This window comes from Sceloporus occidentalis, unplaced genomic scaffold (assembly GCF_023333645.1).
Source record: "Sceloporus occidentalis isolate IW3139 unplaced genomic scaffold, rSceOcc1.0.p SCAF_5, whole genome shotgun sequence".
Taxonomy (NCBI): domain Eukaryota; kingdom Metazoa; phylum Chordata; class Lepidosauria; order Squamata; family Phrynosomatidae; genus Sceloporus; species Sceloporus occidentalis.
In genome coordinates this window covers 120066353-120085901 of record NW_028316985.1, presented here as the reverse complement: position 1 = coordinate 120085901, position 19549 = coordinate 120066353, and the positions used below count along the sequence as shown (strand labels likewise).

Sequence of the window (19549 nt, the reverse complement as noted above, 5' to 3'; positions counted from 1 at the left end):
TTATCGAAGGGGCTCAGCATAACTCTCAGAGATCAAATATGGTTCCAGGTACTGAACTAAATAGTGACTTTATTTTCTTCTGTCTCTTGAAGCACAGTTTATGTATTTGTTAGTCACACTATGCCTTGTCAAAATAAGCATAGATTTAAGATACCTGCTTTTCCTTCATCATGCAATTGTCTCCAACCATAAAGCAGAATTTCAAGTAGAATTAATTTGTATGGAGAGGTCCATCATGAGGATTAGCCCAAGACATTTTGTTGTGTAATGTGAAGGGCAAGATGAGGCTCCACCCCATTCTACTTATAGAAGCTGGCTAGAATGGTGATTGAATTTTACTTCACCACTGGTCAAAGGACAAACATTTCCCACCAAAACTGATACAGTTTCAGACTACATTGCACTCACATCTCAAACATCTAACAATACTCAATACTCTCTACTTAGCATCTGCTGCCTTAGGCAGCTGCTTCATTCTGAACTAAAAAGCAAGGTAGCATTTGAGCAGCACTAGAAAACAAGTTGAAACCACACATGAAATTACATTTTAAGGATGTTTTGACAACTATGCACATTTAAGTTAACAGTACAGAAAACAGAGTGAAACTGGGCTAATATGACACTAGTATGTGGAGCTAGATTGTTAGCATTAATTAACAATTCCTCTCTGTGTCTTTTTTCCCCCCTGGCTATCTCTGTCTGTTCAGCCCCTTAGTTAGTAAATCACAGTCTAATGTTACAAAAGAACTTGAGAAACCATGGTTTATCCTAACTCTAGTTAGTTAACAATCCAGGGTACCAAATTTTTTTGAGTCAGGATTTACTAGATAATGTTTATGAGGAGGATATAGGGTGATGCAGAGGAATTTTGAGGTATGCTGAGGAATTTTGAAACTTCATTTAATATGGGGAAATACTTGCAATTCATTCATGTATAAAAGTGCCTAATATAAGATACAAATTTCATAGGGAGATAAAATCCCCATACCAGTTCCCACATTTATTGTTGCTCAGTGCCTTTGGGAAGAACAATATTAAACTGCTTGTATGACTTTCTGCAACAGCAAGCAGATGGTTCTGTAAAGGAAATGTATTGCATTGTCCTTTGGTTTCTTTATCAGCTCACATGGATGACTTCATGGTGGATAAAAAGATACCTGAAGACCTCTCTCTTCCCTTCTTGAACAGGGTATTTTTCTTTTAAACAAGGCAAGACAGGGACAAGGACCTTAAGATTTTGTGAAATGTGTAATGTTAATGCAAGATTTTAAGCTCAGTCCAACTGGCCCAAGATCAAAGGTATGCAGAGGAATTTTGCCAGCTCTTTTTATAAAAGAACTACTTCTTCTGTGGGTGAGTGAAGAGACTTGGCTTGCCCTGTCCTGCAGAGAGGTTGCTTTTTACACTGAAGGCAGTGGTGCAGCACAGTCCTATGTGTGTTTTCTTGGAGGGTAATTTCATTAGAATTTGAGCTCTCATCAAGTGGGCTGAGGACTACTGTTAGAGTTTGATCAGGAGGTACCCTTCTGATCTAAGGAGCAATTCCTCTGACAGCAAAAGGTCCTTGCACAGAAAACTGTGGAAATCCAGAGATCTGCTTCTTTTCTAGGAATGTAGAGAATATTCAAAAATATATTTAAAAAAAAAAACTAGAAAAATTGGTTTCTCAGATACTGAGAAGCCCTGATAATAAAAGTTCTGGATGGATGAGAATTTTTTAATTGTACATGTTTAATCCTGTTTTAAGGGGGAGGAATTTGGGACATAATTTTGTAAAATGTGGACTTTAATAGGTTGTGAGCCGCTTTGATTGTCTTGTAACAGAAAAGCGGGATATAAATAAAAGTTTTATTATTTTATTTATTCATAGTTCTACTTTTATTCTAAGCAAAATTCACATGTGGTTTTGCAGAGAATCACATTTTTTCTGTGGAGAATATAATATTACTTATGTGCTGAACAGTACTTTTCTGTGCAGAAAATCCTGCTTCTGGAGAGGCATGCTATCATAAAGCCACACCACAGTCACATATGTAGCATTTCAAGAGACAAATTCCAGACACACTTCCAGAATGTAAAGTGTCACATGGTGTGTTCATCCAGCTCCTGTGTAATAGCATCCCAGTCAGAATTTCTTCTGTCTTCCCTGAATCCAATATTTGGTAATTAAGTATCTTGGTGAGAGGAAATTAAAGAAGTTGTGGTTCTCTCTATGAGGGGGTATCAATACTATAACAGTTTGATCCTAATGTATGAGATCCATCCTATGGAATCCTGGGTTATGTAGTTTGTGCTTAAAAGTTCCTGCTGAAGTATTCCAGTGCTTTAGCAATAGATAATTCTAAGGATCTCATAGGATGGGGCTATGGCAAATAAAGTTGCATAGCACGGATACATCCTATATTTGAAATAAAAACCCATAACATAAGTATTATTGTATCATAGGGAAACAATTTCCCAGTGATTCAAAACCATGGCAGCTCATTATGTGTGTGATTCAATGAATTCAGTGATAATGTATGTGGACCCATTTGAACCTTTCTGATCCAACAGACGACCTCACGGCCAAGGGCTCTCCGGTGGGAAAGACCCATAGAATTGATCATATATCAACATGGCTCTGGTGTCATGGTGTAACAGCATGAGGAAGTGGTTCATAGTACTGCTAGGAACACAGTGGGATACAATTTTGAACATAAACTGAATAAATGGTGTTTATGATCCATAAGCTTTAAAACATCTTGCTACAAAATTTCATATTAATTTTACAGCAGTTGCCAACATCCAGTCAGATCACTCAGACTAGTAAGAAGGTGGTAACATCTGCAGAATCAATGGATCAACTGGTTTTATTGTTTATGGATACCATGTGAATCCCACCCTTAATCCAAGGGGCTCTGGAAGAATAAAGGCGCTCTGGAAGAATGCAGGAGCTTTCCATTTCATCCTTAGAAGAATCTTGCAATGTATAGTTTTAGCTGAAATAGAACCACTGGTTCTATGTCACCTAATTTTCTGAGATGGATTTGGACCCTGGCTCATGTCCAATGTACCTGTTTCCTGCCTGTGTGCCTAAACTGCCATTAAGGTTCATTGCTGAATGCAAAGGCCAAGACTATCAAGTGTTACATCAGAGGCAGCACTTAAGTGAAAGAAAGGAATGCTGAAAATGTTCAGGTGGAACATACTCAACTCTATTCCTCCATTTACTGAAATCAGAAGCGGCATTCATAGTATCACTATTTGACTCTTATTTTCCTCAGGGAAAAATGCATTGCAGACCCAGAAAGGCAAAATACCCCATTTGTCACATGTCTTGTATGACATTTAAAGTTTCCTCAAACAATCAGTAAATAATATGCATTTATAAGATGTTCAGTGGAGGGAAAAGGAAATGTTACAGTTACAAAGTGGAAAAAGACACATAGAGGTTTATTTGTAAGAGGCAAAATACCTTTGCTTGGTTATGGCAACTTAGGAACAAAATCTAAACATAGATGAATGCTATCCTTTTCAATGTTGCACTCAAGATTTTTTGCATACTTTTGTTTTTATGGGTATAAGTTTTAGACTTTTATGAATGCATTTACTAGCTGCTTAACTATGAAATATAACATGTGGAAAAGTAATAAATGCAAAAGATTTGTTTTAATGTGTGCTATAGTATTCAAATAAAAACCAAATACTTGACTTGATGATCACAGACCTAAATATCTGAACAGCTGAAAGTATCTTAATCCAAATCCTTGCAATTCAATAGTATTATGCTCAAGATCTTTCTGCTCCTTCCACATATGCAGGGCTAGAGAGGTAGCTATGGAGATGGGGCAAAATGAAGCATCTCACACACCCAAAAAGAAGAAATTTTCCTTTAGCCTCCAATTTTCTAGCATTGTAGCAAATTAAACCTTTCATTGCACATTCAGAAATGCAATTTAAGCATAAATAAAAGAGGCAGGCAGAGTTAAAGGGAATGCCAACACAACAAAAGTAAACATTCTAGGAGCAAATGATTTTCAAAATCTCATTCTCTAAAATGATAGAAATTTGGGGCTTAAGGAAATTTCATTGGGAGGCAGAATGCCCTCATCCCCCACTCCACATAGCTACACCTCTCTGTGGAATCCTATCATTTATATAGTTCCAATATACAAAGAGGGATTCCCCACAGACTTCCACTCCACATTTCCCTTTGCCCTTTGCTAAGTATATATCACCTATTCATGTGTTTGGCTGAAGATACAAGGCCTTAAATGTGAGGGACATATATGTCTGACCCATTGAACTCCTAAAATCCTCTTACACTCTCCACTCCCATCATGTTTTTATTTATTTAAAATCTTCATGTACTGTCTTTCTGCTCAGTCAGCACTGAACATCATTAAAAATAAACTATAACAAATAAAATATAAATTCCAAAAGAGCCACATTGAAAAAACAACATTTGGTAAAATATGGACAATACAAGTAAACTGAAGAATCCTCTAACATGAAGGAGTGACATTAATCACCAAAAGCAATTCCAAAGTCAAATGACAAAGCAGCCATCATAACATCCCAGAGAAAGAATTCCACAACCAGGATGATGCAACAACACAGAAGGTACTGCGACCAAAAGTCTGAAAGAAGGGGAATTCCAAACACATTCATCTTTTTTCACTGCCATTATCCTGATTTTCTTTTCAAAATGATGTCATCCCAAGTGGATGACATCATGATGCAAAAATAAAACAGTACATTCAGACACAAATATGAAAAACTGTCCTAGGATTCTGAATGGCACAGAGGCTTCACAACATGTCCATATGAACCTTCTTAGAATCACCTTCAGATATTGTTGATCACTAAAAGGCTGAGAATGGAGCTGACAGATGTGCAAGTGGTAGAGCTGGCAGTGTATGAGTGCATCTATTTGTTGCTGTTGTTTCTAACTTGTGATCCTAAGGCAAACCTATTATGGAGTTTTCTTGACAAGATTTGCTCAGAGGAGGTTTGTCATTGCCTTTCCCTGAGGCTGAGAGCATGTGACTTGCCCAAGGTCAACCTGTAGGTTTCATGTCTGAGTGGAATTCAGCCCAGTCATGCCCTATACTAAGTAGAAAATTAGGAGAGAGGCCCAATGATAGAATTTTATTTATAACTATTTGATTCCATTTAGATTGAACTTCATCCTTCAAAACTAGCAGGGCAAGTCCAATGAGTGAGAATGATAATTTGAACTAGTAACTGAGTATGGGCACCAATACTTTAGCCTCTACCTTTATGAAGCCTGCCTCCAATCATAGAGTGGCATTAGCAACACATTTGGGGACTTGAAATACTGATCTCAAGAATTTTGATTGTACAAGTTCTAATGGAGCAAAATTTGAGAAGAGGCCTATCTGGGCACCATATAAGAGTTGTGTGGGAAATGAGAGAAAAACTGGGACATTTTAGAAGCTATTGGAAAAGTAGGATGACAAAGAATTAATCAGGACTGTCCATGCCATATTGGGACAGTTGGAGGGTATGTATGTAATGGTGCACCCAGGGGTGGAGGAAAGCTTGGAAGACCACAGGGAGCAGTTTTGCGTACACAGAAGGGGATGCAAAAATAATGGTGGAAGAATGAAGCCCTCAGTTAAGAACATACAATAATTAAGACCACCATCCCCTTAGAAATCCTTTTATTCTCACAATTATTTGCCCATCACAAATGTTTTACTTTATATTCAATGAGTGGAGATAAGTTTATATTCGTCAACAAATCCTAGCATCCTCCCCGTCACCATGACCACTGGCTACGTTGACTGGGAGATGATGAGAACTTTAGACCATAAATGTAATAATGCCATGTATGGGAGTAATTCTCATTCAAGACACTGGGATTTACTTAGGAATGGCTATGCATAAGATAAGATTGTATCCAGCACTACAGTGCTGAGAGAAAGTCACAAGGCTTTCCTTCTCTTCTGGCAGATTGACTGACAAGTCTTTCTGTGAGTGCCTTCAAGGGCTAGACCTCAGCAGCATTTTGACCAGACTACTTGATGCAAATGGAGAAACACACGGCTTCTATATGGAATTCCTGAGTATTTGGTATAAGGCCAAAATGTTTTGAGTAGAATGCTTTGCTTCTTCCAAGGGAGTATACTTCCTTTTTCCTCCAGACGTGGAATGTATAGAAAAGTATGTGAGGAAAGTGTGTGGGGTTTCCTGTTCTATATGCAGGAATGTATATACAATATGGTCTGTATTTATTATGATGGGGGGAAAAAGAACTTGGTATCACAGTAATTTTTTTACAGTCATGTGGCATAATGCTTTGAAAGAAAATTGTTCCAGGCTCTTGAGTGTTTCATGGGCTGCATAATATATAAGGTCAAACATCCCTTCAAATGAAACCTAAGCATGGAAATTTTACTTTTTCCAGATTACAACTCCCAGAATTCTCTATTGAGAATGGCCTGGAGCATAATTTCCTAGCTCAGGATTAAATGCATAGGATCCTACTGCCTCCGCCAAAATCAGCAAAAGAAATTAATAAGCATCCTGTATCCCTCAGTATACCCTAAAATCCTGCCTATGGAGCAGGGGTTTGGAGTGCACAGGAGCTTGCAGGAGAAAGAAGGCATTGTCAGTTTGGTGTTGTGCAGTTCACTATGTATTTTTACATAGTGTTTTTCTCAAAAGTGCATTGAGATAGCAGTGCACATGGAGGAGAAAAGGTAATCCCATCCACCATTATATGAGCATTCAAATCCAAGGCACACATACACACACACACACACACATGACAGGGAGAGATATTTTTTAAAAGTGTGATTCAAAGTAGTGGTCTGTGAATTGGTGCTGGTCCCCAAGCTATTGGCTGCTGATCATTAGTGAGTTTCCAGAAAATAAAAAGCAGTTGTAGGCAAGGGGCTTGCATATGGTGCTGGCCCCTGGCACGTTAAGAGAGGAAAGCTCCCAGTCCCCCACATCAGACAACTTTGGACACACTGGTTTAATATCCTCCTCAACCTGCTGTCCTTCACTGCCATGTTGGGGGTGGGTCACAACTGAAGAGGGAGGGTCACAGCTGAGGAGAGAGGTATGAAATCTCCCATCCCCAAATGCTGAAGCCACAGTCTGGAATAGGACCCAATGTCTAATTTTGAGTAAAACAGATATAACACGTCATTTGTTCCTTAGACACATTTTGCAGATTGCAAGTTGTTCTTGATATATACTATTAATAAGGAGAAAAGAGACCTTTATGGTAAGCATCAATTAAAACTATTAGATTAACTGCCTTTTTCCTCTTTTGGTGAGCAATCTGGGTTTGTCTGATGCACAAATCACATTATACAAGGGGAGAGCAATTGTGATTTTTTGCTCTACAACTCCCATCAGCCTTTGGCAGTACAGCCAATGGTAAGGGATTAGAAAGCTAACTTCTAAAAACATTTGCAGGGGCACAGTTGTCTACCACTGGTTTATGCTGTGCCCACACACCCTCCACAAACACAACCATTTTCTACAACAAGCTGGGCTGTTTTGATATCTGTGCCTTATACAGTGCACTCGCATCATATACAGGCACACCTACATGGCATACGTTGAAAGCCACGCCAGAAAAAGCAATGGTACGCACCGGAAGAAGCAATGGTTTATGCGCTTCTGGTGCCTGCACCGCACCATGCCGCAGGCACAAGCCCCATTGTTTTTAATGGGTCTCCACCATACGTGGTATTTCCCTTATCCAGGGGGGTCCAGAACGGATCCCCCACGTAAGGGAAGGGCCCACTGTAGTACAATTCAGAGACATAGTTGTGTTAGTTTGGAATATCAATATGCAAAGGGATCTTGTAGCACATTTGAGACTAACTATGTAAAAAAAGTTATAAGAGAAGCTTTTGTAGACTTGGGCTACTGCCTCAGATGCATGGAGTGAAATGATCCTCAGGAAGGACTTTTACAATTAGACTATAGGAGTACCAATGGAAAAGTAAATCATGTGGTATGGTATGGTGATGAGGTAACAATTCCAGCTTCAACAATGGCCATTGAGGGACAAAGCCAGGAGGAAAGATGTTGCCTAAGTCCAGGGTGGCTGCATGTCCATATAAAATGGGGGAAAGGAGGTGTGCTTTATAGTAAATCACTTGAGGTGAAAAGGGCAGTGGTCTTTTCTATAGGCAGCTTCAGATTTCAAGAGACTCTTGTGCAAAATGGTCTCAGCGAACCCCTTTCCTGAAAGACCCACTTTCTCCTCATTGCTGTTGGTAATGCTGCAATTGATCTCATTACTGTCCCCTCCCTGAAACATGAAGTTTATCACTCCTTCTCTTTGCTTCTCTCATTACTCATTAGTGAAAAAGAATAGCTAATCAGGCAACAGCAGCAAGGAAAGGGAACTGCAGAGTCAGAAGATCCAGGCAATGACAATGGACCCCCAGCTTAAGCATGGACCTTGATAGATGTCCCATGATGCCAGTCCTTGGTGCCAACTCTGTTCTTATTCGATTCCAGCTAAAGATGCAACAAACTTTAGTTAGTCTACAGCTCACAAGGCAAAACACCATGGATAGGGAGGCTCATTTTTATTTATTTCTATCAAATAGTCCTTTTTTGTGTAACATGTTCTTGTGGAGAGATGTGTTTTTAAGCTGTGTGTAAAATGCTTCTCGGTCAACAAGTCAAGCCTTCGCAGTAAACGACCCATTGATGAGAGGCTACAGTGTGGTACTTTCCCTCCCCCTCCTCCTTTTTGCCCTAAAATGTGAGTTTGCTGCCTATTATTCAATGCTGTTTTGTTAAATTAGGGAACAGAGGGTGTTTTATTCTTTCCCAGAAGTGCCCTTTCAGATTTCTGTAATTGCATGTTCTAATCCCCAGGATGCCAGAGAAGATCGAGATCAGTCACGACTGGACTCCATGGTACTGCTCATTTTGAAACTGGACCAGCTGGATCAGGACATTGAGAATGCCCTCACTGTAGGGTCCTTACCATCCAGCATGCTGACACAAACACGGAGGCCCGTACCTGTGAGCATATTTCTTTATTCATCTTTTATATAGTTGTATATTTAAGTTGTATATTTACCTGTCTCCTCCTTGCCTGCCCTTGCCTTTCTATTTCATTGTGCTTAATTGTCATGCTTGAAAATTCAAGGACCATATTTCTCATTCTGCTTCCTAGCTTCTAGCCACTCTTTTTTTTTTTTTAACCTTTTGGTCTCCCTCCTCACTGGGAGAATTATGAAATTGCTACCCTAAAACATGTGAAAGGTACATTAGTCAGAAGATATCAGACTCTTTCCAAACCTTAAAGGCAGATGGATAAGGCTGAATGTACTTCTTGCTGCAATTAAAAGAGAGGCTGCTCAAATATGGTTTCTATCATGATTCTGTTCTGCTTCTTAGGAAAACCCAGCATCTCATTTATGGAGCCATTTATAGGCTATTTACAAAGACTGTCTCTGTTAAAATAATATTCATGTTATACAAAATTATTTGTAATTTAAGATAAGAATGTAATCCAGTAGGGGCTATATTTTATGATATTGGATGAGGCAGATCACTATTTCTGTGACACCTGAATGTTTTTAAAGCTTCATTTTAAATTACTGCAGATTAGCTATATGACACTTTTCAGGGTAGAATTCAAAGATATGAAGGCTGTACAAACAGCAGCCTCCAGCCACCCCTTCTTCAGCTTGATCAGGGCCGCAGCAACCGCACACTGCAACCCGATTTGCCCTTTCCAGGGCGTGATAGCTGTGGCACTGTGGCTATACGGCGGAGATGCATCATATGGAGGCAGTGCTGGAGGAGCGCCGTGATACTGCATGCTAGTGTGCGGTGTCATGGCACCCTGGCATTGGAGCTGGGGCATGCATCATGGAGATGGTGTGCCCCAACTCCGCCCCCCCCCCCCAGCTGGCCCAAAGTGCTAGCCTGTACAGGGCCATAGCCATGTTAGTCTGTAGAATCAGTATGTAGAGAAATCTTGTAGCATAATTGAGACTAACTGAAAGAAAGAAGTTGCCAGCTTTTGTAGACTTAAGTCTGCTTCCTCAGATGCATTTGGTGGAGTGGAAAGCCCAGGCCAGGGTAGAAACTCTTGACAACTCGGATGGATGGATGGTTTAAAGTACTCATATGCCACCTTACATGACAAAGCTCTCCCAAGATAGCTTACAAGGATCATTAGCTTTGTATACATCAGAGGTGAGAAGCATGACCTTGATATGACCTTAGACTACAGCTCATAGTATTCCTCACCACTGTCTGTAATTGATGGGAGCTGCCATTGGGAAACTCACATTCTCAGCCTCAGAGGTTGACAATGGCAAACCTGCTCTGACTAAACTTACCAAGAAAACCCTATGACAGTGTTCCCTTAGGGTTGATATGTATCTACCAGTTAGTGGTGTTTCTTAATACATTCCTAAAGGCTTTCAAGACATTTGCTGCTTTTGTTGCCACAGACACAGGATCACAAAATGCAGGCTAAAATCCAGAAACAGCCCTGTGATTAGAGGCCAAAAGGAGAGTCCTGGCAGGATGTGAAAGGAGTTGATCACAAACTACTCTATTTTCTTTTTGTCCTTATATGGTGGGAGACGGAGAAATTTCAGTGCAAGAGTGCTGCCTTGAAAGATATACTATATATTTTCCTCATTTGTTAGGCTTGGTGTTTTTAGCTGGGTAGTGTCTTCTATGCAACTTTGGTTAATGAAAATGTCTTAGGCTTAATGACATCATCAGGGGCGTCCCTCATAACATCAGAAGAGGCTGTCTCCTGTGATATCGCAAAGGCTCATCCTTAGGTCTCAAGTTTGGTCCCTGAAATCTCAGGAATCAGGTAGTCCTGACTTGGCAACCCTATTTACTCAATATTTCAAAAAATGTTATTTTTAGCATGGGGGGGGGGGAGGCTTTGAACCATTATCTATTCTGTAGCTGGTTAAAAGGCAATTTCAAAATAATGTATTAGTTATAATTAAATTAGTTATTCAGAATAATGTAATAACCTATGACAGCAGGTGTAAAATTGTGACTAATGTTAAAGATCTAAATCAGTGGTAGGAATCACGCAGACCTTCCAGATCTTGCTGGACTGCAGTTCCCAGAAGTCCTGGCCAGCATGGCTAAGGGTGCAGATACTGGACACTGCAATCCAAAATCAGTAGGCGGCTGAAATTACTCAACACTTATTTAAGCAAACCAGCTGGCCTTCAAACCAATAAACAAAAACAGTAGTAGTAGTAGTAGTAGTAGTATCCTGCTCTTTTTTCAAAGCTGGGCCCCAGAGTGGCTTACAGTTTAAAAGAACAGTACAATGTTCTAACATATATTGTATGTATTACAAACATAATGTTAACTCTAATGTGCTAGCCATTATCATTAATGTTCCCAGGCTCAGATTTTCACAACCACATTGTTTGTGTCTCTGGGTCCTTCCAGATCTCTAAGTCAGTATCAGGAGGGGTCTGATTTTGGTTTGGGTCTCTCCAGAGGGACACATTTCACCTCAGACAAGATCTAAATCCCCCCCAAGAAGCCTGATTTCATGGTATTTATCCAAACCGAACACACAGCTGTATTGCAACTTTGTCTAATAATTGAGAAGGAATTTCAACAGCACTCCTTTTAAATAAGGCTTAGACCAAGGGTGGGAACCATGTATCTCCAGATGTTTTTGAATTGTAACACCCATGATCCCTCAACACTGGAGTTGAAATACAACTTCTGGGAGGCGTCAAGTTTCCTACTGCTGGCTCAAACTATCTTGACTTTCTGTTCTCCAGAGACCTTGACATCTTACAGGCCATAATTCAGCAGTTTCTAGAGCTGGATCTAAGCAAAAGGGAATGTTTCTGCTTCCTCTCCTTAGATAGCAGCTACAGAGAGAAGATCTTGTAGCTGAATTATGAATTATTAGTTGTATACACAAACAATGGTAGGATTCCTGGTTAATGCTCTCTCTCCCTCTGGTAGTCTCAGCCATTTATATGATATAAAATTATAGTTATTTGGCCTCACTCTCTAATATAATAACAAATTCCCTTTGTTGAATAATTTTTTTCTTTCTAATAATCAAAAACAAAAGTTGCCAAACAATTTTCTTTCTTTTGCTCCCCCCCTCCCTCTTTTCTTTTCTTTTCTTTTCCTTTTTTTGGCAACAAATCTACAAAGGATTTCCAATCTTTGAAAAATATCATTCATGACCATTCTCTAATCAAACAGGGCAATTTGTCCATTTCTGATAAGGCTGTCAATTTCACCAACCATTCCTACATAGTAGGTAATGTTGAATTCTTCCACCTTTGTGTGTATAAAAACCTTCTTTTTCTTTCTCTTTTTCATTTACTTATTTCTGTATATTTCTAATTTCTGTAAGTTTTTAAAACTTTAAATTAAAAAAGGCATCTCAGATTGTTTGAGATGGGAAACAGTTTGGGGGTTACTTGAACCCTATTTACTTTACCCCCAGGATAGTGCAATCATTTCCCATTTCTGTATCTCCCCCTACACTGTATAACTTGAATGGCTGCTTCCTAAGCACCATTACCTCTCTCTGTTGGCAACACAAAAATAGCCAGTTATTTATCCTGACAGGACAGTATCTGCAAGCAGGCAAGCTTTTTTTTACCTGCAAATCATCAGCAAGAGAGGCTCTCATCCTTTTGCCTCTTTGGTGTTGTCCCCTTCATTGGCAACCCCTACAATTGCCCTGCCATAGTCCCACTTATATTCCCCAGCCAAGGGAGTTAACCCAATCTAGCTGGAGACCTGTTGGAGATTGCTGGCTGGGGCTCATTCCTTCAAAGAGGCAACTGAAGAAGTGGCAGATGGTAGGTGCAGTAGCTAACAAGCTCCCTCTTATTAATTCCCAGATGGCCTTTGGTCAGATGGTCCTCCTCTCTCTCTGCAGAAGTGTTGTGCTTGCAGAATAGTGAGGCATAAATATTTTCATTAATAAATATTAATAATTAACTAAACACATTAACCCTTTCCTACAAACTTTCTTATCTCTGCATTTGGACCAGGCTTCTACAACCTGGTCCTTCCAGATGTAGACAATGTACTCCTGGGAAATGTAAGAACTGTAACCCCACACAGTTAGGGAGCTCCAAGTTGAAGAAGGCTGATTCAGTCCACTTAGACATTTATGTGTACCTACACTTTGTTCTTGTCAGGAAGAATAACTGTGTGCTAATCCTGGCCTTCCCTTGTAAACAACAACAAAAGACTTTGAGGCATGGATGTTACCAAATTGTTCTTTTCATATTTTCTGGGTGTTTTTTTTTAAGGTTTTGCCTGAATGAGGTTCCAGATAATGAGGTCACTCCAGCTGTATAATGATTTGCACATGTTAGCACAGGTTTCAAATACTTCAAAAGACAAAATGTGGGGACAGAATCTAAGATGCATAGGAAACGCCAAGAGAAAGTACACCAAAATTTAAATCTGCTGACTACTAAACAAAACTACATTTATTTTTCTTATTTAAAGACAATGAAACCTTGATCTTTGACATATCTCAGAAGTGTCAGAAGAGCAGCTACTGGATACCTTTCATATAGGAGAAAGGAAAGGAGGGTTTATTAAAAACAATCTATGCCTTGATGTGTGTCTGATAGCTAATGCCATTATAGATTCTTGAAGGTTATGTGCATCCACTAAAAAAAAATTGTAATTGTTTTTAAAGGACCTGGGATCACATGCAGAAAGTGGAGTAGATGTTGCTACATTGAGCCATCTGCAAACAAACATACCACCATCTCTTCCTCCTGCCTATGGTGCTGATCAAACATTTCCCATTCCAATGGCTGGATCTGGAGCTAAACCAAAGGCTGGGGTAAGTTAACAAATAGTTCTTATATGTAACTATGGTTTCATATTGAGAAAATAAGTGTAAAACAGTACCGGGGCCTAGTATACACAGAGACAAGATGCATTATATTTGTTTCTTTCAAGGAATGCATGCTGGGAATGTTCCCAGGGAAGGATGATGCTGTTAGCACCAAATTTAGTTCTCCACATTTGGGCACAGTTATGAGAAAGTAAGTTTTGATTTCAAGTAGGGCTTAATTGTTTCATGAGCTGCTCTGAGAAATGCCAAACTGAAAACTGGAGAGGCCTCATGTAGTCTTACTTTTTATGTTGTTGTTTTATTGTGTGCCTTAAGGCATATCTGACTTATGGTGACCCTAAAGCAAACCTGTCTTAGCAAGATTTGTTTGGGAGTGGGGGTTCTTGGCAATATTTGTTCAAAGGGGGTTGCTTTTTGCCTCCCTCTGAGATAGAGAGGGTGTGCCAAAGGTCACCCAGTGGGCTCCATGACTGAGCAGGACTTGAACCTTGATCTTCAGAGTTGTAGTCAAACCACTACATTCAAACCACTACACCATGCTGGCTGTTCAATGGTTGTCTAGAAGAGGGCATTTCAGTAGGTGTTGCTTGCCACACAACCAGGTAACTAGCAACAGCTGCTGAAATTCTCTCTTCTTCGCCATTATTAAAGGTACAGGAACCCTCTCCATAGTTCACTCTGGCTCGGTATATAAGGGCCTTTTAGGCGCCCTCGTCACGTGACAGGGGTTGGCTGTGGGCGGAGCTCTCACACACCCTGCAACCCTTGCAGGTGACGAGGGCGTAACAATGGTGGCGCCCTGTATATATGGGCGACACCATTGTTATGTAAGTGCCATGCGGCGTCCACGTGGCACTGTGCGGCACTTACGTAATGAGCGCGCCAGTGGTGCACTTGTTATGCTGCTGCCGCGGCTTCAAAAGAACCCGCTCTTTGCGGGTTCTTTTTCCGCCAGCAGGAAGCCTCACGGTTTGGTGGCTGAGGCTTCCCTCCAGCGGAAAAACAGGTGCCGGCAGGCCACTCTTTTTGGGTGGTCTGTGCCATGCCTCTGGTAATCCTAATTGAATAGGGTACATCCAATCATGAGAACTTATAGCTAAGCTTTTCAGGAGAAAATTTCTACATATTGACTAAGGATTAAAAAGTTACTGCTCATAAGAGGAAATCTAGCTATTTTACATGGCAGACTCAGATCCAAACTATATGTAATGTGGGACATCTGTATTTTGTCTGTATGGAACAGTGGCAAGAACCCAGAGTTACAGAATACAGTTTGGCATGACCAAAGATTTCCAGTATTCTCTTTTTTGGGGCCAAAATTATTCCTTCCAAATGATCTGGCTTCTGTTTAAATCTGTTAGAACATTGCCAGGCATTATTGAAACTGCATGCTTCCATTGTCTTCAGTCAGCTGTCCCTGGAATATGACTTGTGGGTTGATATGATAATGCTCTGAATGGAGTATAAGCAAAACAAAGATGTTTATGCTTTTCATGTTTGCATGCATGAATAAACACCAGCATGTGTAATACATGTGCATAGAGATTCTCATTCTGACTGGAAAATGAAATGCTAAATGATGTTTTATGTGATTATTTCTTGAATTTTCAGTTTTGAAATGCAATTTTGTGTATTATTAGCTGAAATGCTTTTGTCTTGCTTTTAAAAAATCAGCAATCCCACCTTCCCACCTTTAACCTTTTCATGCCAGACTTTCCTTTTCTCTCCTGTGCCAGCCTCATTAAGTGCTATTTCTCTTTTCTCCTCCTCCATTCTTTCTCTCTCTCTTGCTTGTCTTTATTTCCCTCCATCCCAATTGCTCATGTATCTCTCTATCTCCTAACTGACAGCTGTCATTTCTACTCTACAAGGCAGGAGAGATCATTCATTCAGTATCAGTCTCTCTTTCTGGATTGTCGTCTTCTAGTTCTCAAAAACCAGACAGATAGGTTACATAGCAGTAAGACCTATGCTTTTCCAACAATGGCCAGAAATGAAGTGAAAAGGACTACAAAGAACAGATTTAGGTGGCATGGTTCAAACATCTTGTGAAATGAGATGCAAGCATCTTCTTCTTTAAGAAAGCTTCTTGTTCTCTAAGAGATATAACAGTACAGTGGTACCCCGGGATACGAATGCGCCGCCTTACGAAATTCCCGGGTTACGAAAAAAAATTATTTAAAAAAACTGTTCCGCGTTACGAAAGTTTTTTCGGGTTACGAAAAAACTTTTGGTGCTTTTCGGCGCTATTTCGCACCAAATCGCGGCTTTTCCCCATTAGCGCCTATGGCAATTCGGCTTGCGAAAGCCTTCCGGGTTACGAAAAGGGCAGCGGAACGAATTAATTTCGTAACCCGGGGGACCACTGTATCATGCTACAGGCTATAGAAAATTTTAATTAGTTAAAAAATTAATCCATTAAAAAAAATAACTCAACTTGGTCTTTTTTAGTATAAATGCCAAGGTTTGGCTTCCATATCATTGGAATACCTAGTTTTCGCTTCCATCCCAATTAAAGTATGGCAAAGATAAATACACATACTTTTATTATAATAATAAGACATAATAATATTTTCATGATATTATAGAAGATTCATATGATGCATGGCTGTGTTTGTGTTTTATTTATTTATATATCTGTTTATTAGGACTTCTTTCTGATGGATGTGCAGTCTGAATTTAAGTGTTCTGATATGATTCCTACATGATTTCCCAATCTTAGCTGCAATGTTTCAGCAATGTTGTTGCATCAAGTAAATTCAGATAATGTCCTAGAATGTTGTTTGCTGGCAGAAGCAAGTATGGAAATAAAAATTTCAGGAGATTTCAGAATAGAAAGTTCTCTGCTCAAGCTTTTTGTTATTTTTATTTAAAATGGAACCATGTGACTTGGCCAGTTCTACAATATGTCTGCATCCAATCATGCAATCCTATACATGTGGACTCAAATGTAAACCCCATTAAGTTGACTAAGGCTTGCTTATAGGTAAATTAGTATGGGATTCCAGCATTAGAATCTTTCTTCCCCCAGCCAAAGAATATTGGTTCCAAATGATCTGGTTTTTGCTTAAGTCAGTTGGAAGCCTTTTCCAGAATTATTGAAACCACTAGTTGGCATGCCTTATTCAATATCATGCAAAAATAATTTCAGACTAATTCAAATTATGAAAAAGAACAATAGGAGAAAATAGGGTCCAGTACAGTTTGTTTATCCATCAATGGATGCCTAAAATCATGCAAATAAATCATTCAGAGATCACTTGCTGTTCAAGTCAGGAAATTGTCAATAGAGAAATTTGCCTTAGTACTGTCTTTTATTTATTGGAGTTAAACTTGCCCACTGCCTTAAAAAACATTACAACAATAAAATAAAAGCAGCTTGCTTCAGACAGATTTATTTTAGATTATATTTTCCACTCTGGAAAGCTGAACTATTTTGAATAAGTCCACACTTAAGATATTTTATTTCCTTCTTGTGAGCTGCGATTGTAATATTTTGGAGGCTAGTCAATATTCTTAGAAGGGTTTCCTTGGGGAATGGATTCATTTATTAATACAATTTTTAAAAGTAGAAAACTATCTTAGTTGTGAGACTGACTGGATTAAAACATCACGCTATCACTCACAATGACTTTTAACAAGAAAAATACCCAAAGTGGTTAATGTTATTATGATAGCAAGTAGTGAATACAAATGTGTGTATCTGCCTTCAAGTCACCTTTCAGCTTAAGCCAGGAATACTCAGAAAGCGTTTTGCAAATTTTTTCCTCTAAAATACAGCCTACAGCATGTGGTACAAATGGCTTATTCAACACAAGACTACTTTATAGCTTGTCTTGCTCATAGGTCTATTATTATTCCTTACAGAAACGGTGTTCTGTGTATCAAAATATCCTATTGCAGTTAAGAGTGTGTAGGCAAATGGCAGATTTAAGTTCAAGTCCACATTGAGCCATGAAACTGATTGGGTGAATTCAAACATCACATCCTCTCCCTCATCTCTATCTAGCTCAGTGGGCTTTTGTGGGATAAAGTGCAGTGAAGATGGAAAGCTTTATACACTGTCTAATGTTTAAGCTCATATGAGGAAAGCTGGAATAGGCATGTAATGAGTGACTGAATAAATAATAACCTGATATATGATGCCCCACCAATACCACATATGTATACAGCGCGCCCGCGCCATACGCAGGCGCGCCATATGCGGGCTTGAGCATACGCGCTCAAGCTGGGGGGCGCACGCGGGGTGGAAGGGGCGGCGCGTCCCATTCAATTGAATGGGTGCCTGCGCCCGTTGTGCCCTGTGCCGCGCCGCCACGCACGAGCCCCATTGTTTCCAATGGGGCTCGAGCATAGGCGGAATTCGCCTTACGCGGAGGGATCCGGAATGGATCCCCGCGTAAGGCGAGGACGGACTGTATTTAAGGTTGGTCTAAGATTTATTTTTTGCTCAATGAATTGCCCATCGTTCTTCTTCTTGACACAAGAGTCATTCACACATGTAGGTTGTGTTGCATCACTTGATTACCATAGATTATATCTGAATTAGAGGTGAAAAAATTCTTATATTTCTTTCTGACAGACAAGAACAAATAAGGTTACTGTTTTTCACCTTATTTCTCCTTATACATGTTTTGAAAAGAGACTTGAGGGCAAAACAGACAGCCCAGAAGCAGCGGCAAAAGGCCACTCCTTTTTGGGCTACAAAAAAAAACGCTCTTTCTACTGAGGCGGCAGCTTTTCCCTGTTTCTGCAGTGCAGTACATGTAAACACCATGCTGCAGAAATGCCATGACACCACCCACTGTGTGGGCAGCGGAGCAGCATGACATTGGTTTGGGGGTGGCATTGGGGCATCCAGAGTACACCATGCCCCCACACCACCCTGAAGCCGGCATTTTTTGCCAGTATGCTTTGCCCCTTACTCTAGCAAAAATGCATGGGGTTTTGTTCAGAGAACCCCCAAGCATTTCTGCACAAAACCCAGCATTTTCTTTGCAGAAATTAACATTTCTACAACTTATTTTCTGTACAAAATGTTATTTTCTGCACAGAAAATGCTACATTTTGTGCAGAAACAAGTATCTTGTGCAGAAATGCTGGATTTTGCATGAAAAACCATATGTATTTATTTGCAGAATCGGCTCTCAACTGCAAAGATTCTCTACCATCTAGAATTCTCCTCATCCTGTTTTTTAAGTATTTTTCCATTTTAAAAAAATATTATTTCCTTTCCCAGGGTGAATTGCTTTTGTTGTATCTGACATGAAAAAATGAAATGTGTGTATCAGACATGGGAATCACAAGGCCTCCAGATGTTGGACAGCAACTCCTCATATTTCTCACCATTGCCTATATTCACTAGGTCTGATAGGACTTGAAGCTTAGTAACATGTGGAGGGCCTCATGATTCTGATCCTTGGCCTATATATAGTTCTTGGTCTCTGATGACTCCTTCAGAAATGAATTTCATATTGGTTTGTTCCATTTTGCTTACATCAAGAGGGTTTATTTTACTATAGTTGTGAAAAATGGCTCACTAGAACATGTATGTTTAGTTTGGAATGTGCTTTGAGGTCATCCGTATGTTATTGATTTCATCAGTTCAGTTTTTTTATTTGCCATTCTCTGACACAGACACTGATTTCTAAACTTTTAACTATGTATTTGGCAATTGTAAACCACAAAGGAATGTAAATCAGT

General features: G+C 39.7%; 1 protein-coding gene across 1 annotated transcript in view; it reads left to right on the top strand.

The window, feature by feature from the left end:
- LOC149312752 (rho GTPase-activating protein 7-like) overlaps positions 1–19549 on the top strand; it is a 270354-nt gene that overhangs the window by 33991 nt on the left and 216814 nt on the right. The window contains exons 2-3 of the mRNA XM_089525291.1: positions 8860–9009; positions 13682–13831. Coding sequence (XP_089381417.1) covers positions 8860–9009; positions 13682–13831 — 300 coding nt within the window. The remainder of the gene's footprint in view (positions 1–8859; positions 9010–13681; positions 13832–19549) is intronic.